Raw genomic sequence first — 27149 nt, 5'->3', positions numbered from 1 at the left:
GAATCACTCTAAACCACAAATCATCATTTATTTGTGTTATGAACAAAGATTTTGCCAATCAGGACCAGGCCTCCATTGCGGTAGGCACTTTGCAAACAAAGAGTAAAAACTGGTTCCTGCTCTGACGCACTTAAAACAGAATGGCAAAATTTGAAACAGACATATTTTGGCACTGGCCCAGGCAAGAAGCAGATTTCAAGGGCAAGAAGAGTGAAGTGTTTAAGAAACTGTCATTAGTTAGAAATGAGACCCAATTCTCTGTCAGCTTCACTATTCAACTTCAGTATTTTCATGTTGACTTCTGAACTGGTCCAACCTATTTTTCTAAAAGAAAAGGAAACTCCAGGACCTTGTAAAATGGCTTCTTCCTAAATTCTCCACTAAAATGCCCATTTGGCATCAAGAGTACTTGGGTGAAAAGTGCAGGAATATATTTTCCAGAGGAGGGGACAGAGAAACATGGGTTCAGTCATTTGCCAAAGGTAACATGAGATGTTTGTAGGAGAGCTGGGGACAGAATCCTGAGCTGAGAAATGATAGATCTGTGTCTTCCTCACTAGGCCACACTGCCTTCAAGGAATAAACCACTGGATGTTAACCATTATCATGAAATAGACTAGTAATTTTAGAAACGAACAAACTGGCTAGATGCATGAAACAAACATCTAGTTTTCTTCTCTAACCACTTGAAATACTTTTCAGTGAATGTTAAGAGAATTTCCCCCCTTAAATATGAAATTCACAACTCTTATTTCTGCAGTATGCTGATTGACCCCAATCCTGCAGATGTTTATGCCCATGCATAATTTTACTCACATATGTAGTCTGTCAATGGGCCTACTCATGCACGTAAGGTTAGGAACATTGCTTGCAAGCTGGGGATCTTAGCCCTTTTCACTTGTTTTCTCCTTTCTACGTGGAACTGGACTTAATTGTGGAAGTAGATTGCAAATGACTGCATCATGATCCAGTTGTTTTTAACACAATATTCCAGTTATATTTTACTGTAATTGAAAGATATAAATGAGACACATGCCTGTCACAACATGTGGTGTACCTCATCCAATGACCTAAATGCCCCAATAGCAACTATGTGGGTGAAACCAGAAAATAACTATGCTCTCAAATGAACTCACACTGGAAAATAACATACAAAAACATTCTATCATCTGTAGGTGAACACTTTTCACAAAGTGATCACTATTTCTGACCTCTCAGTCCTCATCCTCAAAGGAAACCTGCACAACACTTTCAAAGGACAAGCCTGGGATCTTAAATTCATAACATTGCTAGACACTAAAAAATCATGGACTGAATACAGACATCAAATTTATGGCTTATTACAACAATCTATAACCCACTCTCTACTATCCTGGGACCGACATGGCTACACCCCACTGCATAAAACAATATGTAGCATTTTGGTATATATAATAAAAAGTAAAAACAAAATTAAGATACTTCATTTCAGCTTCTCACATATATTCAGTTTTTGATCTCAGAATAATACAATTCTGTCAAGGTAGATTTACTGAGTTCTTGAGGAGAAAACCTGGCCTCCTTAAGCAAATTTGCCAAATTCCATAATGCAACTTTTTAACAAACAGTAGAGTCCAAATTCCAGTACTTCCCACACAAACGGGAGGAAGGAAGGGGTAAGAAGCACTCTCACGTACTTTGGTCAGCTTAACCAGAGTTTCAAAATGTGGAGGAATAGCCTAATGTTCACTTAACTTGTATCTGAGGACACAGACTTAGATGCTAGAATACAAACTAAAACAGGACAAGAGAAAAATATAGAAAAGAAAGCAAGAAATTTAAGGAGGGAAGAAGCAAAGAGACACCCACCATAGTTATACATAACGTAGCTATAAAATAAATGTAATGAGGCAGACTGAACTTTTGCTAATATATGCTGCGTTACTCCACATATAAAAAAATAATAGATGAATTAAAAAAACAACAGCAGCAGCCCTTTGGCCTTTACAGGCATGCTCTGTAGCCAGATATTACTAGTATTCAATGGAGTCGGGATCAGCTACAGCTCTTCTCTATAGCAAAAATACCAATGCTTTTAGTTACGTTAGTAGAGGGTATAAATTGGAGCCAGAGTGTCTGGACTTCTGTGCTAGATTGAGCCATCACTGGAATGCCTCCTAGGAGACTAAGTAAAAATATCTCAGCAGAACCAATATTTATGTTTTGAGGAGGAGAGAATCATGATAGGGTCCCAGATAAAGTCCTAACTTCTTAGTTTCATTAGTGGCAGCATACTGTTCAATACCACCAGGAAGAGCAGGTGTTGGCAAGAAATGCTCACAGAATCCTTTTACTTATTGTATTCAAATACAATGAAAACAAGCTATTTTTATATTATTGTCGCTAGTTATGTATAAATCAACATAAAAAACTTGAACAGTGGTGTGGGAACACACCTATAAAAGGGCATATTGCTGAACTTAATAGGAATAGCACTGTCCCTTGGAAAAACTTTGCCTCACAAGTGGAAATGTTAGAGTTAAATGTTAATGTTGCTGGCCTAATGGCACTTCTAGTGTCAGGTGGGAGCCTCAGGTTTAAGTCCAACTCTCTCTCTTTGGGGAGACTCATTCTGGGAGGGTGTTATGGAGGCTGGAGAAGAGGAAGAGAGTGCGCTGTTGATGGACTCCACAGGGAGTTCCTATCTATCACTCCTGGGATGAAAGTAGGGGGTTGACAACAAGAGAATTTAAGAGCAAAATGAGAGGTCCTGCGGCATCTGACCGAAATACAGGAAACAATCAATGCAGCTGAATGATTTTTTTTTTTAAAGTATACTAGTGCTGGTGAACGGTGGCAGCTGGGAGATGGTATAGCATGGGTAGTAACAAGTACCTCTAGCTAATGTGACTCAACTCTGACCTGGAGCGACAATCACTAGAGTGAGAGGATAGCGTGGTCTTCATGAGCCAGTCTCTATTTTTGGGCTCTCTTCAGAGACTGTCATCAAAGGGTGATCATGAAGTGTTAATACGGTGGTGATTTTTTGTGGTGTGAGCATTTGTCCTATGAGATACCACCAACTTGTTATCATATGCCATCAAAACAGGTGCCATGTTTCAATCACAAACAAGGCTGGACAAATTTGAACCAGTTAACAATAGGGCCCAACCAAATTCACGGCTGTGAAAAACGCATTACGGACTGTGAAATCTGATTGCCCCCATAAAATCTGACTATTGTAGGGGAGGGGGGCTCCTACCATGGGCCGGGCTCCAGCTGCTTGTCCCAGCTGGGCTGGGGAGGGATGGGACCCACCTCTGGGAACCTCCCCCACCTGCAGGAAGCTCTGAAGGCAGCACACCCACAGAGCTTCCTGCAGCCAGGGGAGGTTCCCAGAGGTGGGTCTGACCTGGCCCTGGGAGTGGTCCCTGCAGGAAGTCATGTCCCTCCCCAGCTCGGCAGGGACTAATGCAATGGTCACCTGCTGTGGTAGGAGCCCCCAGCTGGGACATCCTCAGCTTTGCCCTTCCCTGGCTCCGGGCCCAGCGTTCAGGTGTTAAAGGGGCCTTGGGGTGGGGAGGGAACCACAGCACCCGCCTGACCATGGGGCCCTGGGCAGTCGCCCAGCTGTAAGGTTGGCCCTGCCTCCTACCCCAAGTAACAACCTCCCCATGCCCTGCGACCCCACTGCTCTCTGGTCACCCAGCTCTGAAGGCAGCGCCGCCCGCCAGCAGCAGTGCAAAAGTAAGGGTGCAATCCCACGACCCCTTTTGGGTCAGGACCCCCACGGTTACAATACCATGAAACTTCAGATGTAAACATCTGAAACAGTGTGACTGATTATTTAAAAAATCCCAAGACTGTGAAATTGACCAAAATGGACTGTGAATTTGGTAGGGCCCCAGCAATCATCAATCCCCTGAGCCCCTTGTACACTGAATAATAATAATAATAAATAATAATAAAAGAGGTATTAACTGGAAACAACTAAAAGATGTAGGTGGACCAGAAAAATCAGAAAATTGTCGAAAAAAGCCTAATACATTTTGGCACTAGCTTACATCTGACTCAAATTGTAACAGTGCTTATCTACTTGATAAAAAAGTTGGCAGGTTCCATACACTTTCACCGTAGAGTAGAATTTTGACTTTTCTCTTAAAATGTACTGTAGGGTTTGGTCTGTTGAATTGTACTGTCACATTTTGCACTTTTTTTAAGGCTGTCTAAAACATCATCCTGAATTCTCTGTAACACACGTTCAAGTTTGGAGAACTAAGCCTTTTTCTTCTGCAGTGCCATGAAAGGCAGTCATTCTTTTTTACCAGCCTGAACTTTGACTTTGCCCTTTGGATTGACCTTAAAGAAATAAATGATTTTACCACGTTGGAAATGCTAACACTAAGTACAGCTTATTCAGCTCCAAAACAGTGAGAAATCACTGGGACATAATAGAGAGAAGAATACATATTGTTAATAAGAGAACAGGAATGTACTTCATAAAATTTAACAGATGATGACAGTCTCCTAACACATGTCCTGTCACATCAACAAATCCTTATTTAAGAGTTTAGCATTGTAGAAAACTATATGTGCCAACTGGTGCTCAGCTGCAAAAACCATCATCAGCCACACAGGTCATAACCGAACAGCTCAGATACCAATGATCATAATTTGCTACTGCAGTAAATAATTAAAAATAGAAGTGTACTAATTTTATGGTGCATGAAGAGCATCAACAAATGAGATGAGCAAAGTAACCTTACCTTACAAGCTGAAAGACAGACATATTTAGATAACATAAAATAATTAACTCTGGAAAGTCCAATAAAAAAAAAATCAGACAGTCACTTAATTGTGACTTTTTAATTAATCTCTTGTAGCTCTGCACTGACCAAACTCAAACATGCAAAGCCTCTCTCGCTTTAAGGGAAAACTGCAAGCTAGTCTTTCAATTGGCTCCCTCCCATGAAGAAGCAATTTGCCATATATTTTAATGAGACATTTACAATCTGCTCATAATGTTAAAAAAAATCTTCATTCAATCTGTCACAGTTTGTTAATACTACTACTACTACTACTATTATTGATATTACACCAGTCAGGGACAGTCTAGATACTACTTAGTCCTGCCTCAGTTCCGGAGACTGGGCTAGATGACCCCTTCCAGTTCTAGATTTCTATGATTTTCTGATTGCAGTCCCCTATAGAAGTCCAAAATGAAATCAGGATCACCGTTCTCTTCTCCCTTAGGCTACTGCCTGTGGAGAAGGAGGGTGAGATTTAAAAGAAGAATTTTTAATCTGCTGGCCCCTCTATGGCTCTGTACTGGCCTTGCATACACACAGTTTGCCAGTCTGACTGTGACACTGAGCTAAGTTGGCACTCTACTCTGTGCATTTCCATGCACAGCTATGATGACAGTAGAGCAGTAAGGCCTAAAAGATATATATTTTGTTTCCCCCTGGTCACAGCAAGAAATAGGGCAAAGAGAAGGACAAGAGATGGCAGATGTGTTTAGATGGGGAATAGTTGAGGGTGTGTATATATATATCCATCTGTACATTCAGAGGGTCTGTATAAATGTTAGAATAGTAGAACAAAGGTGAAACCCTGGAAAATGGTCCATCTAAGTACCAGTATAATCCCAGAATTTCACACCTTGAAAATGCAATTTGACCACTCTGTTCACCATAAAATGCTTTCTCCCTATTTATAGTAGCACCATTCTAATCACTCACTAGAAAACTTTGAAAAACGTACTGAGAGACCCTTGTCCTTCTGTCTCATTTTATCTTGTATTTTCTCTTTTGGGAGAAAATTTGTTTTATTAAACAATACGAGACAACACAATATACATTAAAAACATATTTACAAAAAGAGCTGAGAATCAGGGGACACAGGGTAAAGTACTCTGACAGTTTAAAGCCAGACATCAAGGTACAGGTTGGGAGCTGTGCTGCCTCCAATACTAGGAGACAATACAGGGGAAGGTGTAGGACTCACTGCTTTAATTCTATACCACTGGCTGTTTAAACTGGCCTTAAACCAACTTTGTGCCACTGGAGGAGCACAATCACAAGAAAGGATCAATGCCCAAGATGTTTTTTGAAACAATGAAGTATAACTAGATTTTAGGTACTTATATGGCCTCTATTACCATAATATACAAGTGCCTCATTATCTTTAATGTATTCACCCTTACACCACCACTTCAAGGTAGGGATGATTATCCCCATTTTACAGATGGTGATCTGAGGCACAGAGAGGCTAAGTGATTTGGGCAAGGACTTGAAACACAGTCTCCCAAGCCTCAGTCTAGTGCCCTAACCAATGAACCATCCTTCCTCCATATAAAAAAAGAATATATGAAGTAACATATAAAATATTAGACAAGAATTTACTACATATTTGAGGCTCAATGATACATCATCCTAAATATGTTTACCACAATACTAGGAAGATAACTGCTCTAGAAAAGAAAATATCTGCCATTTCTTAATTTACTCTGGGAATGACTCTGTATCCCTATGATTTTTATTTTACTATGTCTAGCAGTATGAAAACAGGAGCTTTTTTATTTAAGAAATCCTCTGTCGTGGGTCATCGTCACTTGAAGTCTTGGATCCTGATTCTAATCTCAGTAGCATAAATCAATTAATTTCACTTTCACTTGAGTTACTCCGGACCCATGGAAATAAATTCATAATCTCTATCTGATATCACAACGGGTTGCTGTAAATAGTCATTACCACATATTCTGGCTTTCGATGGGGAATAAATTGCAGGAGCAGATGAGTTTTTACAAAGCAGTAATGCTGTTTTCATCTAAATGTCCCTACAGATATGGGGGGGGGGGGGAAAGAGAGAGGAAGAAAAAAAATAACAACCCCAAGAGAAGGAAACCAAGAAGATATCTCTGTCTAGAATAGTTTTCAAAGTTATCCAGAAAGGATTGATAGCTCTGTAACATATTTCAATTTAAAAAGCTTTGCACCAATAATGATAAATAATTTCTTAATTGTTAATATCTGTGATGGAGAAAAATATTGCATCAGAATAGTTATACCATCCAAAAGGCTGCAAGCACACTTGGATTAAAATTACAAGTAACTGAATCATTGGGTCAAGTATAGCAACTCCACATTCAATGGTGATATAAATGATGTAAGTTGCATGTTTGGTCTGATTCTTCTCTCACAGAGATATAAAAAAAGGAGTAATTTTGTCAAAGTGAACAGAATTATATTTTTTGTAAAAATAGCATTAGAAGAGTGTGTAGGATGTACGGTAATATAAGTGGCAAAACAGTATAACATGCACTGATTTGGCACTGTGAAGGTGTAAAACAAGTGTTATTCGTACCAGAGCCGAATAGCTAATCTTATTTTAGCATTCCAGAACTGAGCTGATGAGTTTCCATGACAGACAAAAATTTACTAGCCCACCTTTTTCATAAACACCAGGAGAAACAACTACCTGTGTCTCCAAATACACACATTCATGCACATACTCCTGCAAACACCTCCACATGTGCATTAACACCAAACTCTCTTCCCTCCTTTTTTTTTTATTAACAGAAACATGCTTCACACCTGTCGCTTTTTCTCTCTCCCTCTCTCACACAGCCCCACACCTGTTTCACATAACCATGCCACCCTGCAATTCATGGACTTCTCTATCTTCTAAGCTGCCACCCGCACCCAAATCATCAGCATTCATTCTGCCATCAGCCCTGCCAATGTCAATGCAGCAAAAACCCTGAAGAAAATCTGTATAAAATGTTCCTTGCTCAGTAGGTAAGGAAATTCCTGTTGCTACTACTTCTGGGTTGCTTCTCCCTCCTTTCACTGCTGGCTGCTCATTGCTCCCTGTTCTGGGCTTCTTCTCCAGCCATCTTTGGATTTCTCAGTGGCAGAGAGGGGAGTAGCTGTGTACATTGAAATAACTGATTCGCAGCAGAGAGTGTGTCAGCCAGCGGCTCTGCCCAACCCAACAGCCATCCAAGAACACCAGCGACTCACCAGGAAGGCTGAGGTGTCAGAGAGTACATCATAAACCCAGAGCCTCCACCCTAAAGCTGAAGGTTAGACAGGTCTGCCTCCCACCCATTTACTCTGACTTAACATTTTCCTTTCCCTGCAAATTCATCAGTTCCATTTCCTTTTTCATCATCCAGTTTACTCATTCCCTTTCCCTGCCCTGTTTCCAAATTTATCAGTTATTTCCCCTTTCCCACCAAATCTAGTACCCATTTGCAACAGCTTTTCAAAGCTGCACCAGAAACCTCAGCACCTCTCACTCAATGAAGCCTCCTCCTTACAGCTATAGCACCTACCTCAGCAACTCTACCTGTATTGGACCTCACATCTTACCTAAGGGTAGGCACCTCATCTGTCCCCTTGGCTGCTCCATTTGGGCAAATCTCAAGTTCTGTACCTCAGTTTCCCAGTCTGTAAAATGGAGTTAATACTATTCACCTCCCTCCCTCACAAGGGCATATGAATGTTAATTAAGTTTTGTAAGGCACACTGAAAATGAAAAGCACAGTAAAAATGCCAAGTGTATCGATAGCCTGAATCTATTGTTGAATTCATGAGTCACATACTTTGCCATATTTTTGTGCATAGGATCCTGTAAGCAGCGAATGAAAAACGATGATAGTTTCATCCAAATCCCAAACAAATACACGCTGAAAACAGAAATGGAGACAAAATCAGTAATGTAATCAGGAAATAAGATTTATGATCCAAAATCAAATCAGTCATGTCCTGTGCTTTAAATAAGCCCTTAAGTGAGTAGGTTTGTTCTGAAAATCAGCATTGACAGTATATCTTAAAATAATCTATAAAAAACATGGAGGACATTAAGCTTTTCAATACTTGCCAATCTTTTAATTACTCTACAACCTTTACAAGGTTTCAAATGTCACGTCACATACTATAGAATATTTTACTGGTCCAATAAAAGATATTATCTCATCCACTTTGTCTCTCTAACATACTACAGATGTCAGTATACTTTGGGTCAATTACTTTGTTGTAAAGAGCTATTAATTTAAGGATAAATTCCACTCTCAGATTCTTATGTGCAACTCACACTGATTTCAATGTGTTCCTCCAACAGAGATAATATCAACTCTTGGTGCTAGTTCTACATGCCCCAAGTACTATTATGCCACAGTAATTCACAAGGAATAAGGAATTTAAATAATATTTTTGGACAAAATGTCTTATTTTAACTTTTTATTTTGTTTTAGTTTTTAAGGGAAATTTCTTAGTGTTGGTAAGAGGCTGTTTTTTTCTGAAAATGAAACTAAGGAAAAGAAAATGGAAATCTTCCCAGAAATGTAAAAAATTACAACTGGTTAATTTAAAAAAATAGTTTGTGGAAAACTACAAAAAAAATCAGACTGTTCGCCCAAAATCGGGATAAAATTCCTTGCCCTCTGTACAAAAAGCTATGGCATCTGAGATTGATGCTAAGTGCTACGGTCAACCCTGTCCCTCCAGTAGAGATGCAGGGGCTGGAATAGCCAAGTGATAACGAAGTTGACTTCTGGTGATATATGTGGAGATATGTACTACATAAACAGGGGATGGAGCAGTCCAATGATATTAGCATTGAGTGCCAGTATCACAGTGGGAGGAGGCACATCACACAAATGTGCAGAACATTTCTCTGATCCCAGTGCTGGAATATACCATGCATACAATGAGTGTTGTTCTCCTTCTGTCACACTATATCAGAACACTGCTAACACAGGGGTAACAAGAATATAATCACTCCACTGCTAGGACACTTGTGTTTTAAAACTTCATCTTGTACCTTACGCAGATATATTTCTTTGCTACGGCCTTGATCTCTCAAATAGTGGTGCATAACTACTGAAGTCAATGACACTACTTACAGGGGTAAAGTTAAAGTAGTCCTTAAGTGTTTGCAGGATTAGGGCCAAATACGGATGTCTCATATTTATGCATTCCTTTTTGTAATGCATATTTTTACACTGAATATGTAGATAATTGGATTGATACATTTGAATTTTCTTATTTTAGAAAAGAAAGTTAAACAATACACAAAATAGAAGTTAATCAGAAAAAATATGAACAAAGAAACCTTAAATTATTTTGTAGATCTATTCCACATTAAATTGGAAGAGACAATATGCATGTATCATGTTGACATGATCTTACTTTCAGTGTATTCATGTATACACTGTATCTGCCCCATATTGTATAAATGTAAAGTAACTGCTAGAAATATAGTACTTTCAATTAATGATTCATGCCATATTTTTAAAGCTTTAAACTGTTTCCGCTGCTTTAATATGCTGAATCTACCTTCAGTTTACCATTCATCAGTTACCAGAGGACATACCTCCAAGTCACTGTCCGGAGGGGGTGATGGATTATTCTTCCGCCCTCTACCCCGAGACTTTGACCCAGAACTCCGACACGTTCTCTCATCAAGATCTTTGATCGGTGTTGAGGGGCTCTGTACTGTGTCAAACTCCCCTGTAAATACAAAAATCCATGGAAAAAATAGTCAGTGTTTAATTTTTACAGAAGGTATAAAAGCTTTAAAAATGTCTCTTTATACAGATTATATGCCAACCCAAACACAAGATACACACATGCTATAAACATAAAATGCAGAAGAGCAGTTCTCAATTTCAGTTTTACATAACAGGAAATTGCAGATGCCACAAATACATTCTGACTTTACCAAAGACAAACTTCAATAAATCTCCTTAGAAATGGAGAGATGGTTTAAATGCACTAATATTCACACAGATATAAAATAGTGAGGCATCAAAGTAAGCTTTCTGAAATACCATACTAATGGTCACATCATGCTTTTTTAAAAATTTAAGGTGCGTATATCTCGTTTCCTATGTTAGGAAGTCAGCTAGATAGATTTCAACATCCTTTATTGCTGTGAAGTCTCAACTTCAACTCCTCCCTGCACCAGCAGGAGACTCACCATCCTTTTCCCTAAATATGGAGGACATCCTAAATACTCCTGCAGACATCAGAAATCCCCAACCACCTCCTCCTGTCTGACAGACTAACAGCCTAATCTCCTCATCCGCCTCCCCACTCTCCTCCTACTGCTACCAGCACTATGCCAGGTCATCCCTCTATCTTCTAATCCTGATTTCCCCATTGTAATCCACTTTACCGCTGCTGGTCACAAACATGGGCGGTGGTCAACCGAGAGCTGTGAGCAGGATAAGGCAGGTCACATTGGGAAGGTTGGATGGAGAAAGAGAATGGAGCTACCTAGGAGGGATTGTTTGAGACTTGCTCCACCCCATCTTCCAGTAACCAGAAATCCTCCTTCCCTCCAAGCTTATCAGTACTAGTGCACCTCCAGAAACTTCTGGTGACATATCTAGGGACTGGCTAATATAGCCAGTTTCCTAAGTGTGAAAAGACATGAATCCTCCCCCTTTGTCTGCCTTAATAATGATTTCATGGCTATTTCACAATAGCAATGGAGTACAGCTATACCTGACATCTTCCAAAGTGTTCAATGAACTGATTCAAGGGTGCCATTTAATTTTTCTAATCTGTTGGGTTCTATGCTGCTGTGCGAGATGGTTCTTTAAAATATATTGAAGGATGATGCCCAGACATAACTATCTGTTCCACCTTGTATTTAGCTGTGACACTCTGAGTACCTTTCCCAGAGCTGAAGAAGAGCTCTGTGGACCTCGAAAGCTTGTCTCTTTCATCAACAGAAGCTGGTCCAATAAGCGCTATTACCTCATAGACTCAGACTTTAAGGTCAGAAGGGACCATCATGATCTTCTAGTCTGACCTCCTGCACAGCGCAGGCCACAGAATCTCACCCATCCACTCCTGTAACAAACCTCTGACCTATGTCTGAGCTACTGAAGTCCTCAACTTGTGGTTTAAAGACTTCAAGGTGCAGAGAATCCTCCAGCAAGTGACCCGTGCTCCATGCTGTAGAGGAAGGCGAAAAACCCCCAGGGCCTCTGCCAATCTGCCCTGGAGGAAAATTCCTTCCCGACCCCAAATATGGCGATCAGCTAAACCTTGAGCATGAGGGCAAGACTCACCAGCCAGACACCCAGGAAAGAATTCTCTGTAGTAACTCAGATCCCACCCTCTCTAGTGTCCCATCACATGCCATTGGGCATATTTACCGCTAATAGTTAAAGATCAATTAATTGCCAAAATTAGGCTTTCCCATCATACCATCCCTTCCATAAACTTATCAAGCTCAGTCTTGAAGCCAGGTACTGTGGGGGCAGTATGAAACACTTTTCAATTAGGATGATTGAAACAAAGAGACAGCTGGCTTTGGGAGGCCTAAATTAAGGGTGACTTAGTGTGGGCAGCATCAATTCTTTATTAATTATTAGTATTAATATTACCATAGCACTTAGGAGGCCTAATCATGGACCTGGACCCCACTGTACTTTAAATGTTGTACAAACACAGAACAAAAAGATGGTCCCTCCCCCCACAGAGTTTATAATCAAGCCAAATCACTCAATATTAAGGAATGTATAAGTTCAATTGGCAATTCTTTCCTTTTTCTTCCTGACTTTCTTTTCTAAGAACATTTTTATTAGGGTCACAAGTGAATAATATAGGCTGTTTGAACCTACATATATTATATGCCAAGAGAAAGAACAGGTCACACATGTCAAACTAAGAACATTTTAAAGTTTACATACACAAAGGCAAACCATTTAAAAAGCTGTAATCAAACCACAGTAACTCAATAACATGTACATATTGCGGTTAAACACGCAACCTGAACTCTGCCCCCATCACTGTCCACACAGCAATCAAAATCAGAAAAAACTTTGTCTCAAAATTGGCCAGTCAATGACCCTACACTGTATAGTCATAACTTACATACTGAGATATTAATATCTTTATAGACTATTAAAAAGGTGAATGAGGTATCCAGTGGCAGCCAGTCTAGGCTTGATTCTGACAAACAGTTATTTTTTGTGGTTATTAATCTGAAGGTAAAAGATAGGTAGAAGACAATTTGGGTGAAAGTGATCCTGAAATGATAGAGTTCATGATTCTAAGGAAAGAAGGAAGTAAAAGCACCACAATAAGGACAATGGACTTCAAAAAAGCAGACTTTAACAAACTGAGAGCACTAGTAGGTCCCATGAAAAGAAAATCTAATGGAAAAAGGAGTTTGGGAGACTTGGCAGATTCTCAGGGTATGTCTACACCCAGCCGCTAGTTCGGCGGCTGGCAATCGAAGTTCTGGGTTCGACTTATCGCGTCTTGTCTGGACGCGATAAGTCGAACCAGGAAGTGCTCGCCGTCGACTGTGGTACTCCAGCTAGACGAGAGGAGTACCGCGGAGTCGACGGGGGAGCCTGCCTGCCGCGTGTGGACCAAGGTAAGTTCGAACTAAGGTACTTCGAACTTCAGCTACGTTATTCACGTAGCTGAAGTTGCGTACCTTAGTTCGATTTGGGGGTTTAGTGTAGACCAAGCCTCAGAGAGACAATATTAAAGGCACAAGAGCAAACTCTCACAATGATAAGGAAAGATAGGAAAACCAGTAAGAGGCCAATATGCCTTTATCAGGAGCTCTTTAATAATGTGAAAATCAAAAAGGAATCCTACAAAGAGTGGAAACGTGAATAAATTGCTAAGGATGAATACAAAAGAATAGTAAAGGCATGTAGGGACAAAATCAGAAAGGCTAAAGCACAAAATGAGTTACACCTAGCAAGGGACATAACAGTTAAGAAGAGGTTCTATAAGTAAATTAAGGACAAGAGAAAGACAAAGGGAAATTTAAGTCCATTATTTAGCAGCAGGGAAGGAGAGCTAGTAATTGATGACATCAAGAAGGCTGAGGCGTGAAAAACCTATTTTGCTGCAGTCTTCACTAAAAAAGTTGTTTGTGACCAAATGCTTAAGACAATATTAACAACAAGGGGGAACAGATTAAAAATATGTAGATAGTAGGGCTGTCAAGTGATTAAAAAAATTAATCACGATTAATTGCACTGTTAAACAATAGAATACAATTTATATAAATATTTTTGGATGTTTTCCACATTTTCAAATATATTGATTTCAATTACAACACAGAATAAAAAGTGTAATGTGCTCACTTTATATTTATTTTTATTATAAATATTTGCACTGTAAAAATAAAAGAAATAATTTTTCAATTCACTTAATACAAGAACTGTAGTGAAATCTCTTTATCATGAAACTTGAACTTACAAATGTAGAGTTATGTACAAAAAATAACTGCATTCAAAAATAAAACAATGTAAAACTTTAGAGCCTACAAGCCCACTTCTTGTTCAGCCAATCACTCAAACAAGTCTGTTTACATTTGCAGGAGATAATGCGGCCTGCTTCTTGTTTACAATGTCACCCGAAAGTGAGAACAGGCATTCTCATGGCACTGTTGTAGCCAGCATCGCAAGATATTTACGTGCCAGATGCGCTAAAGATTCATATGTCCCTTCATGTTTCAACCACCATTCCATAGGACATGCGTCCATGCTGATGATGGGTTCTGCTTGATAACGATCCAAAACAGTGCAGAACAACGTATGTTCATTTTCATCATCTGAGTCAGATGTCACCAGCAGAAGGTTGATTTTTCTTTTTTGGTGGTTCAGGTTCTGTAGTTTCCGCATTAGAGTGTTGCTCTTTTAAAACTTCTGAAAGCATGCTCCACACCTCGTCCCTCTCAGATTTTGGAAGGCACTTCAGATTCTTAAATCTTGGGTCAAGTGCTGTAGCTATCTTTAGAAATCTCACATTGGCACCTTCTTTGAGTTTTGTCAAATCTGCAGTGAAAGTGTTCTTAAAACGAACAACATGCTGGGTCATCATCCGAGACTGCTATAACATGGAATATATGGCAGAGCGTCATCAGTATGGAAGCATGTCCTTTGGACTGGTGGTCAAAGCATGAATGTTTAGCATATCTGGCACATAAATACCTTGCAATGCCGGCTACAAATGTGTCATGCGAACGTCTGTTCTCACTTTCACATGACATTGTAAATATGTGGGCAGCATTATCTCCTGTAAATGTAAACAAACTTGTTTGTCTTAGGCCTGGTCTACAATGGGGGGAGGGATCAATCTAAGTTACGCAACTTCAGCTACATTATTCACATAGCTGAAGTCGACGTACTTAGATCTACTTACTGCGGTGTCTTCACTATGGTGAGTCGACTGCTGACACTCCCCCGTCGACTCTACCTGCGCCTCTCGCCGAGCTGGAGTACAGGAGTCGACGGGAGAGCGCTCGGGAATCGATTTATCGCGTCTAGACTAGACACAATAAATCGATCCCCGCTGGATTGATCACTGCCTGCTGATCCGGCTGGTAGTGAAGACATACCCTTAGCGACTGGCTTCACAAAAAGTAGGACTGAGTGGCTTGTAGGCTCTAAAGTTTTACATTGTTTTGTTTTTGAGTGCAGTTATGTAACAAAAAAATTCTACATTTGTAAGCTGTGCTTTCATGATAAAGAGATTGCACTACGCTACTTGTATGAGGTGAATTGAAAAATACTATTTCTTTAATGATTTTTACAGTGCAAATTTTTGTAATAAAAATAATATAAAGTGAGAAGTGTACACTTTGTATTCTGTGTTGTAATTGAAATCAATATATTTGAAAATGTAGAAAAACATCCAAAAATATTTAATACATTTCTATTGGTATTCTATTGTTTAACAGTGCGATTAAAACTGCAATTAATCTGAGTTAATTGTGTGAGTTCACTGCAATTAATCGACAGCCCTAGTAGATAAATTAGATGTATTCAGGTTAGCAAGGGCTGCCACAATTCACCTTAAGGTACTTAAGGAACTAGCTGAAGCAATTTCTGAACCATTAGTGATTATCTTTGAGAACTCATGGAGGATAGATGAGGTCCCAAAGGTCTAGAGAAGGGCAAACAGAGCACCTATCTTTAAAAAGGGGGAACAGAGAGGACCCAGGGAATTACAGACACTTGGTTGAGTGAATTTACAGATTTCTAGTAAAAAATAATTCTTTGTATTGCCATTAAGTAAACCATTTAGTTCATTGTTCCTCTTAGTGAACAATGTGCCAAAGGTTGTTAAATAAGTAAAATGGAACAATGAGGAGTGTCTTCAAAGTTTTTATTATGTCCTGATTAGATTAAAACCCTGTTTGTCATGTGAGGGAATTAAAAGAATTCCAAACTTTCTTAAAATCTATGAAACCACTTAAAGCCCACACAAATGATAAATGCACAATTATGATCTGATACAGATATTCAATTATACACAACTGAAGAGATGGAAATCTATCTGTGTATATATATTCTATATATATATATATATGGCATGAGTTTCTAATGAAAAGTAATTATGTATTTACCTATTTTCCAATCATTTGCTGTAGTGGCTGCACAATCATTTCATGCAAAGCAGAACTATTCCAACATAACGCACATTCACATTTCTTTCTTTGCCCCACGTAAGATAAAAACAAAATTACATCCAAGTCTAGCTTTTTTTGTTTTATTGCTTCCCCAGCAAAATAGCCCAACGGGTGAACTAAGTAGCAAGTAGTTTGTAAACATTGATTCTTACCAAAAACAAATCAAACAAAAATCAAAGTACAATACTGATAACTTTTGAAAGCCCTACAAAATAAGTTTTATTCAAAGTGTTTCTTTATACCATTCAGTAATCCATGTCTCTGTATTTAGTTTAATATTTTATTCTACATGCATACATACTACCCATGAGAATGTCCTCAGAGAAAATTTCTATAGAGGTGTAACCAGGAGAGGTCTATAGAAATTAAATAGGGCTATATAGCAATTATTCTAAATACCTAATTAATACAAAAATACTTTCTATAAGCTTTAAAACCATCCTATGAAACTGTATAGAAAAGTCATGTCTACTACATTCACTAGTAGGGCTGCATTACACACAAATGACAAAGCTGCATACGTACTCTCAGGAAGATTGGGGTGGGCGGGGTGCAGGGACAAACTGATAGAGGCAAGAAAACAAAGCTAAAATTTGACCTAGTATAAACTTTCAAAAGTGCCTAAATGAGTTAGGAGTCTAATATCCATTTTCAAAGGTGACTTAGGCACTTAAGAGTCTAAATCCAACTGGCTTTCAATGAGGCTTATGTTTCCAAATGCATAAATCACTTTTGAAAACGGCTCTTAGATTCCCCTAAGTTATTGAGGGCCAGATTTTAAAGGCATTTAGGCACCTATTTGCATTTCTATAAATACCAGCACCTAAACTGATACCTTTAAAAATCTGGTCCTTAGGCACTTTTGAAAATTTTACTCCTAATCTAAAATTATTATAATTTGCTGAGGAATGATAGGGAAATTAAACAGAAATAAATCACTTCTATTTAATCACAACTCCATAGTAATCTTGCTTTGCTGTTGCAGAATTAGGCAGGAGAGGGAGTTCTGATTAATTAACCAACTCTGTTCCCTGAGTGATGCCAGTATCAGGAAAGGCACTAAAGGTAATGGGGAAGTAAGTAAGGCCAAGGAGTATTGGCTTGTCCTCCATAAGAGAGAGAAGAAAATATGTTTGGTTAAATGAAGTACAAAATGACAACTCCAAATTGGATTCCTTGCACAACCAGAACTTCCATTGACTTCAACAAGAGTTCTGAATAAGTGTCTTATAGGAGGGGACCCTTATAAAGGGAAATGTTATTTACTAGCTCTTCCAAGACTACACAAAAAACAGACTAAAAGAAAAAAATCCTAATGTCTGGCCTGAACCTTTTAATTATTTTTAACACATGAGAAAATTTAATATATGTGAAAAATGTAATGTTTTATAAAATCAAGATTCAATTACAAAGTAACATATTAAAGCATTTGTTCCCAATTATTCAATTTACTTAATTCTTCCAAAAAAATAAAAAAATCTTTCTAAATCGTCTATGAAAGTTCCTAAAAGCTGAAGTAAACAACTGAATGCTATTTACAATTTCCATTTAACATTAATCATTACCAGTTGCCCCAGGCTTCTCCTTGGACCAACACTGTACATGATTGCATAATTATCCATTAATCAGTACTGTAACTAATCACTGTACCTTGTAAGTTCTGGGTATTTAGAGCCAACTTTATTTCATTAAACTAATCTCTAAATCAGAATTACCAGCTGTCTCTTACTTGAATGCAAGGCATGCTTCTATTTTAGAACTGCAGAAGTCAGTAGTGCTTGGGTTTTTGAACAACTGTAGGCTTAATTGCTGGATTTGCTTTTTACAAACAGCAGGCTCATCCATATTAAAGGGGAAACTTATTTTTTTTATCCTTAAACAGCTTCAGAAAATTTAAACTTAAAAAAACCTGACCAAAATACAGATCTATGGTGTAGTAAGAATGTGTGTCAAATCTGATAGAAATGCAAACTGTTCATACACAGAAGGACCCAAAAATGTGTGTACTTATTTAGAGATAGGGAAGTCCTAGTGCAGTTCACCGAAGTTAGAAATATTAATTGCAATGCTTGAAATTCTTTCCTTTTTTCTATATTCAACACATAGCTAAAGATCCTGTTTGGAAAACTTCATTCACTGGCAAGTGAGAGTATGGCTACAATAAAGTGAAAGGAAAGTGTTAAGCAGGAACATGATATGGCCTGTTATTACAGACACAGTGATACTCCGGTACTGGTGCAGGACCAGCACAAAACATTCCTTGCCACTGAACCTGCCATGACCGAACTGAGCAAGAAGAGTAAGAGCACAGTTGTTGCAAAAGGGCCTTCCAGGAGGGAAGACCCAGGCATACACACAAACCCAGTGAAAATTTCAATGTGGGCTGCTTCTGAATAGGCTAGTGTGCACAAGGAAAGTCAACGCAGACTGATTCATGCACATGCTGGCCCTAGCACCATTATCCCAGTATTCCAGCAGCAGGGCTCACTATGCCCTTTCCCCACCTACCAGGTGAAGCAGTAACCAGAAGCTCTTTGCAATTGCTACCTCTGAGCCATGATGTCCTAGTGCCATCCCCCAAGCTCCAGAAGCAGCTGGGTTCCCTTCCCTGCTAAAGGGAAGAAGTTGCTAAGATCCACATGCCACTTTCCACTAGGCCGTTACTGGCAACATCCCTCAAGCCAACGTGACATCACACCATCAATAACTTCAAACACAGTACGTGACTGGGCCTGGCTTTAAGCTGCTTATGGAACATGGTGAAGGTCCAGTCAGCATTATAAATTAAAACCATGCTCATAATAGCATTAGGGAACAGCAGCCTTGTTAGCAGGTCTCTGGGCTCTCTCTGTGCTTGCTGGGATGGATGTCTGTGCCTGAACACATTAAGTTAACATTGTTTGTGCACTCTCCGCAGGAATTTTGTTATAATGCCACTTTTAGAAGAAACTACAGGTTTTCTGTACAGGTTTCCTGTACCCCCAAAGCGTGAGAGGCCAGACAGAACAAGTTCTGATACGTCCCAATGAACATATATTGATGTACTGTCACACAGAGAAGGGTCTGTGAAATAAAGAATCTTGCCCGTACACTGGTGTGTGGTGGCTAGGTTACCAGGAGTATTCCTGCACCCTGCGAATCTATCGGATAGCTATAATTGTTCCCTAGTCCCTTTATATCTGTCTATGGATGCACAATACCCCAAAGAAGGCAAATAGGAGGCAGGGCCATGGCCTGGGCACATCAGAGCAGGTGAAGTGCACCAGAGGGAGCAGGCTGAATCATCCCATAGGAAGGTGCAGCCAGCACACCCCTCACTCATGCTAGAGAGCTTGGAGAGAAAAGATTGGGCTACCATACTGCCCCCAAGACAGGGCTGTGACTTAAAAGTATAGCCCTAAGTAAGGGTCAGTCCTTGACTGGAAGGTGAAGGTGCACAGACTGGTGGGAGAAAAGCCAAGAGAAGCGGACAGCTTCAAGAAAGAAACCATAAATTGCAACCCTGCTATCAGCACACAGGACACTACTACCAATCCTTTACCGTGGTAACTGTTTTCCTGACCTGCAGTCACGCAGCTTCTTCTAGCTTGTATCAATCAACGGTAAGAGTAAGTGTCTGTTTTTATGTTTTTCATCTGGTTATCATCTCTCTTTATTCAATAAATACTGTCATAATTAGGATTTGATTGTTGAGTTTGGAGTCACAGCTGTTTGACTAGATTAAGGATCCTCTGCCCTCTGGGCAGGAAAAGAAACCTGGTCCTCCTGGTCAGACAGTATTGGAGAGTGAAGCACCTGGATGTATCTATCATAGATTTTAAATGACACAGCCCATGGTTCTTCAGCCAACAAATCTCTTTAGATAGAATGTGCTGATCCAGGCTACTGTAGTGCTAAGATGTGACCTAGTGTATCAGTAGTGTTCACAAGTTCTAAACTATGGCTAAGCATTCAGAATGCTGCACTCCATTTACGCAAGTGTATTTTTAAAGTAACACACAAGAACACAGGCATGCGATGTATTTTCAAAATGGGTGTTGCACTGTGCACACAGTGTCGCATGACTCATTCAGCACTTCACAGAAATGGGAAGTGCCTGGGCAGATTTACAAGTTCAGATGCATAAGCTATTTAAAAGGGAGACATGTTCATGTGTTTAAACATAAACCTTTCTTACTATTTCACTATACTTACGCACTCTTTATGGTTTTCAGTTATTTAGCTTGTATAAAGTTCCCTTCTATAGTACATTGAATGCAGATTATAAAACACTGTCATAAGAGAGTCTGTACATATAGTATGCTAACAGATCACTTCTAAGCAGCAAAGCTACAAGATGAGATAATGTGCAAACCTACTCACTACAAAATATTGTTAAGTTTGCAGGAAATATAAAGTGTCCTGAAGCATGCAGAGTTCTCAAAACATAATTTTAGGAGTATTCACCACATTCTTTCAGCATACACCAGAATCTTTTAAATGATATGTGGAGCAACATCTACAGTGAATGTTCATTCCTCAAGTGTTCTAATTTCAGTTGTTTATAACATAATCTTTTACCTTTCTGTCTTAAATTTGGCAGGTTTGTTCTGAGTCCAGGAGTTAATATTTTTTTAAGCTTGTGCCAAATGGTTCAGCTACTCCCTACAACCAAGGGAGTGAACAAAATATACTTTCCTATTTTATATAAATACACACTTTCCAAAAAAATTCAGCCTGAGGCAGACACCTGGCATGGGAAATTTTAGCCCATACAATTAAAGTTTGGCAAAGTTATAAGTAACTGAAAACAGGGTCTTGTAATGGGAAAAGTCAGGCAATCTCAACGGTAGGTAATGCTGCCAGATCTGTGTATAACTTTTTGCACAACCTTAACTCCTCCCCTTTGGCTTATTCATTATTATTAATATAGTACTGCATATTTTTGAAGGACACCTGTGTCATTCAGTTCACTCACTAGAAAGAGAATGAGGCAGCTTTGTGTAGTGAATTGGTCTGGGGTCTAGTGCACCCCTTCTGCATTCAGGGACTGATCCAGAACTCATTAAAGGCAATGACAGTCTTCCCAGGACTTCAACAGGTTTTGGATCAGGTCCACACTGCAGACACTGTATAGTGTATGATGAATGAAGCAGGGTCCCCTGGAAGACAAATAAAGCTCATGTGGCACTAGACAGAGACCTTGGAGATTTGGAGTCTTTTACTGTCTCTCTCACAGACTTTGTATGTGACCTTGAGCAAGCCACACTTAATCTCTCTGTACCACAGTCTCACATTTGTAAAATGAGGATAATACTGCTTGACTTTGCAGGGGTGTTGCAAGGATCAATTCATTAACCTCTGTGAGATGCTCACCTACTAATGTAATGAGCACCACAGAAAAGTCTACAAAGAAGGAAAAGCAATCCTTATGGGCAGCAGTGTTTGGATGATGTGCAGTATATGAAACAGGCGTGGAGCTATAAGGCAGATGATGGGGATAAAAAGAAAAACTGAACAGCTGCCTCATTCACAGAGCAATGTCCACCTCATGCATTGAATGAGCTGGGGTCCTGTAAAAAAGTTTAGTGTGATTATATAATAAAATACTGTAATGCTTTATGCCCAAGGGCACATAATTGGTCGGGCAAACTTAACTTTGTCTTGTCCTGGCTTCTGAGTGCTTTACTTTGCAACTGTAACTCTTTTAATATAATTTAAATAGATTGATACTAATACCTGATAGCTGTATTGTGACTTGCTGAATTTTGTGAATTAGCAATATGGCATGCACATTAAAAAGTGCTTGTCTAAATAAATAAACGACTGTAGTTTGGTTTTAATTATTTATGATAACACTTCACAATATACTGTACTTGTAAATATGCTGTAATAAGGGAGGCAGTGTGACCTAGTGGATAGAGTACTGGACTGGCTCTGGAAATGTAGATTCTATTCCTGGCTCTGCCACTGGCCTCCTGGGTTGACCAGTCACTTCACTTCTCTGTGCCTAGGGCCTGGTCTACACTACAGTGTTAGGTCAATACAAGCTGCCTTAATTACATCAGTGAACACACTACAGCCTTGTTCCTGCCGATGTAAGTGCCCTACTACACCATCATAACTCCACCTCCACCAGAGGCATAGGGCTTATGTTGGTGTATTTAGGGCAACGCAGTGTCCCTGTAGACACTGCATTACTTACATCTATTGGCTATCATTCTCGTCAATTTCACGGAGCTGTGAAATTGACAAGAAAGTGAGCTTCCGACTCCCCAGCTGAGCCACTCAGGCTCCTGGCTCCCTGCAGTAAGCCCTGCTGCTCCCCAAGGTCCTGGTTTCCCACTCCAGCCCAGCTGCCACCCAGGGTCCCCGGGCTCTCGGCTCCCCGCTGGAAGCATGGCAGCCGACTGGACTCTGGGTGTGGAGCTCCCCACCAGGAACCGGGCTGCCCCCTGGGGTCTCGGCTCCCCACTGGGAGCACAGCTGCGCTCAGCGTGGAGCTCCATGCCCAGACTCCAGTTGGCTGCGGCACTCCTGATGGAGGAGAGCAGGACTCCTGGTGGGGAGACTGTACCCAGTGTCTGGTCAGCTGCCCCATTCCCGGTGGGGAACAGGGAGCCAAGAGGGGAGGGGCAGCCTGGTGGGATGTCAGGCTACTAGCAAGGAGCTGTGTGGAGCTGACAGCCCTGGCTCTGCCAGCCCCCTGCACTGCCCCTCTGAAGTTGGTGGAAGTGTTCCTGGTGAGCACACGCATCACAGACAGAAGAAGGGCAGAGTGGACATGAATCACCCCAGTAATTACTGTGGTGGCTGTAAGTTGCCCTAACCTAGGACAACTTAAGTCTATAGTGTAGACATGCCCTGAGTTTCCCCATCTGTAAAATAGGGATTCTGAGACTAGCCTCCTTTGTAAAACACTGAGATCTATGGATGAAGAGCTAGATACTATTATTATTAGGTGTCAGTAAAACAAGATCTCAGCCCCATTCTGTTATTAAATCTTTGCTGAGAGCTGAAGAGGGATTGCCTTTTTGAGTGTGAATTAGAGAGGTCCTGCTACAACACAGTAGTTTTGGACACTCAAAGGTGCATACTTGATTGTTGTGTCTTTTCTCATTCCCACAATGATACATATATCAGTTTGCCAAAATTACTTGGTTGTGGTTTAATATATAACCTGAATATACATTTTTTTTAACATCTCATGATTGTTTCCATAATAATTTTTTTTCTTCTAGAGACACTAAGATGAGTATAAAAGTTTATGCTCATCCCAATTTGGTTCAAAAATTACCTATGTTGAAAAATTACCCAATTCTGCTTTCATGCATCTAAACTGATGGGATGAAATACACAAAAGTTTTTCACCTGGATGAAGGTCTGTACCTGGTTGACTATTCAGGCCAGGGAGAGATTCCTGTAGCTGATAGGTTGATGATGATGAAGACGTGCCATCAGCTGTGTTGTTTGAGGTCATATATGCTCCATATGTTGATGCTGAGTAATACTGTGCATATTGGTTTTGGCCAAAAGCTGTGTAGGATGGATAATCCTGGAAAAAAGTAAAGGCAATTTATTAAGTGAACCCATTTCTTTATCGTGTATTTTAAATGAAAAGGTTGATCAAATTTTCTCATGAAGCTTGCAATATTTGGTTAGATATTAAAGTACACTGCTGTCCTATCAAACATTGAATCACAATAGTCCTGTTTTAACCTAAATTGGTCAAATTATGCAATTGCCTGATCACTTAAAATATTTTCTTATTCTGTTGCACATATAAAAGTATCAATATTCATACCTGTTGTGAACTACTGAAGTTTGTAGAATTCGAGACTGAATTATTTGCATAAATAGTAGATGAGGGTGTAAAACTAGAACCTAAAGTTAAAGGAAATAATTTGTTATAAAGAACCTATTTGTGTATTGAAAACGTTTTTCATATTACAACACAGACAAATCAGAAGCACAAATAACTGAGATTCTGACTTTAAAATATAAAAAATTCTAATGAATGCTCAACAGAAATGAAAAACTGCTTCCAGATTTATTTTTCCCTTTTCATATTGTTCAAGAAAACTTGGAAAATATGTGGTTTTGTTCAAGAAAACCTTTTCACACTTACTACAGTGCCTCAACCACTCCCTTGTTTCTTTCCTCTTGTTCTTTCTCTCGTTATGTATATTCATTGCTTAGTTCACCTTCACTTGCAACCATCCAGTCTCAGCATAAAACAGTTCAAATCCCGTCGCCCTCTCAGGTAAAAGGGGGGCTTGAACCAAGGATTTTTCACATCCTAGATGAATACCCTATCCACTGGGTTAAGAACTGAAGGAAGCAGGCCTCCTTTCCCCATTGTTTTGTGTAAGCTCGCCTATAGGCAGGCAAGCTAGTTAGGAGGAGGAACATCTACCTTCCCCGGTTTTTGCATCACTCTGGGGCTTAGGCAGCTGCAGCTTGGAATGGCGCTGCAGTGCACATGCTGAAAGGCAGAAACCTAGATGCCAAAGGAACTTTTACTGCAATAAAAAGTGAGTTTAGGCACCTACAGAGCATAGTGGCAGCTGAGCGGGGATTTTGTGAAGCCTAGTGGGACCTGATTCTGGGATTTAGGCACCTCAAGTGGCAGTCAGGTGCCTAAGTCCTTTTGTAAATCTAGCCCCTAGTTCCTATTGATTTCAATGGGAATTAAGTGACTAACCTGCTTGGGCTCTTTTGAAAATCCGACTAGGTGCCTATCTGCAACTTTAAGCCCTTAAATACTGGCCCTGGGTCTTTTGATAACTGTTTCTTATGAAGAAATGCACATCATAACGCTACATTAAAAGATAATACCTTGCATGAAGTCACATATCAGCCTGCATATACGTTTCTCTTATTTTAATGCGACATAGGCACCTAAAAACCTTTGAAAATCTGAACCTAAAGGTCTACTTCAGATATTCCTACTCACATTGAGCAACACCTCACTCATGAGTAGTGCCTCTGAAATGAAAGACAGAAAATGATGGTGGTGGTTACTGACCTGGCATTTGATACGAATACGGTGTTTGGCCGGGCTGTGGTGTGGAAAACCCTGGACTGTAACTAAGGCACCCACTCTGCAGTGGTGACTGTGTTTGCGAAAGCCCGCTTTCCGTCTTGATGCCTGGCAACATTACACCCAAATCTGTGTGAGAAATTAATTTTCAACCGATTCTTTAAAATATTTTCTTGCAGATGGGGAGAAAAGTAAAGAATGTTCAAGTTGACAATTTTACTTCTAGTTAAGAAGGAACAACAATGAGAGGTAAAATACCGTAAGTAGGTAAGCTGTAAGGCTGTCCAGTCTGTGAGTAGGCTGTATAGACTGCAGGCTGTTGCATTCCTGAATACTGGGTCTGTCCGGAATAGGCAGACATTGTTTGAGCTGCTGGTGTAGAAAGAATGTGTGGATAGGGCCTAAATATTAGGAAAAATAGCATTACTGTGGCAACAAATACTTTGCATGTTGATTCAAGCAATAAAAGAAAAAGGTTTCAAGAAGTCGATAAACAGTTTTCTTTGTCAACAATTACTCTTCTGGAACCCAATCTAACCTTACTGAAGTAAATGGAGAGACTCTCTGGGTCACATTCTCTGGTGCAGCGTGGATGTTTTGTACCATACCACCAGCACGATATAACCTTAAAGCTGCTGTATCCAACTCCAGGTGGATCATCCCACTGTTAACATAGCTCTATAGGGTTTTGCGTCCCGCCCCCCTTGGAGCAATGAGCATCTGGCATAAGTCAATCAGAGATGTCCTCAGGCTGCTCTAACCCAGTGAAGAAGAACTGTCCTAGACACAGTGGCAGCAGGATCAGGGACGTATAAAAGTGAGCACCAATATACACAAACTTGTAGTGTGTGCAGTTCAGCTGTAGCTGAGGATCTGGCCCTCTGACTTCAATGGGAGATGGATCGAGCCCATAGCGGGGCATTAAAAATGCCTACAGTAATACTTTAACAACAAGATGGGCTTTCAACATTTGGAAAATTTGGGTTACAGAAAAAAGAATGGAAATAAAAGTGATCTTTTGTTTATGAATACTGAAGTTTTATAGGAAGAGTGAATAAAATCAAGTTTAAAAATGTTACCCTCCAGAGTTGCAAAAATGTATTCAGAAATATTTGTCTTGGAAAGTCAAATAAGATTTTATGGACCAAGAGTGATCAAACACACTCTGAAGAATTATCGTAACTGAAACCTAGCCATTAAAAGCCATGACTAAATATCAAATACTAATTTCTTTTGCTTTTTTTCCTAACTACTTCAGCATAGTTGGCAGCAGTTGCTATCCGAAAAAGATTACACTTTAATTTAGATGCCAAAAATTATTACAGTAAATTAAAAATTCAATAAGACCTTGTAATATATTTGGACAAGAATATCTGATGCACTGTTAGCCAAATCCCCTTGTAAGTGAAATTAGAAAGACTACGCTTAGTTCATTGTTGTTTGCAGTGTTGTTGTAGTTGCCTGAACAAGAGCTCTGTGTAGCTCGAAAGTGTGTCTCTTTCACCAACACAAGTTTGTCCAATAAAAGATATTACCTCATTCACCTTGTCTCGCTAATATGCAGTGTTGTGCAGCCGTGTTGGTCCCAGGATATTAAAGTCTCTCTCTAATATGCATAGTTTAGACATTTACTTGTCATCTTATTACATATTTGTTATATCATGATGTGAATATAAATTTACCAAAA

The 27149-nt window shown here is 39.7% G+C and overlaps 1 protein-coding gene across 5 annotated transcripts in view; it reads right to left on the bottom strand.

The window, feature by feature from the left end:
- The window catches only part of EYA4 (EYA transcriptional coactivator and phosphatase 4), a 217248-nt gene that overhangs the window by 19495 nt on the left and 170604 nt on the right, over positions 1-27149 (bottom strand). For 2 of the 5 annotated variants that reach the window (XM_065400312.1, XM_065400313.1), the window contains 6 exons: positions 25721-25866; positions 25448-25591; positions 24224-24303; positions 23791-23974; positions 10360-10496; positions 8588-8671 (listed from right to left, as the gene is read on the bottom strand). In XM_065400312.1, coding sequence (XP_065256384.1) covers positions 8588-8671; positions 10360-10496; positions 23791-23974; positions 24224-24303; positions 25448-25591; positions 25721-25866 — 775 coding nt within the window. The remainder of the gene's footprint in view (positions 1-8587; positions 8672-10359; positions 10497-23790; positions 23975-24223; positions 24304-25447; positions 25592-25720; positions 25867-27149) is intronic. The other 3 variants (XM_065400311.1, XM_065400314.1, XM_065400316.1) reach the window with 3 other exon arrangements.

The sequence above is a fragment of the Emys orbicularis genome, chromosome 3 (genome assembly GCF_028017835.1).
Source record: "Emys orbicularis isolate rEmyOrb1 chromosome 3, rEmyOrb1.hap1, whole genome shotgun sequence".
Lineage (NCBI taxonomy): Eukaryota > Metazoa > Chordata > Testudines > Emydidae > Emys > Emys orbicularis.
The sequence above is the reverse complement of the archived record's forward strand: the minus strand, read 5'-3'. Positions and strand labels throughout refer to the sequence as shown.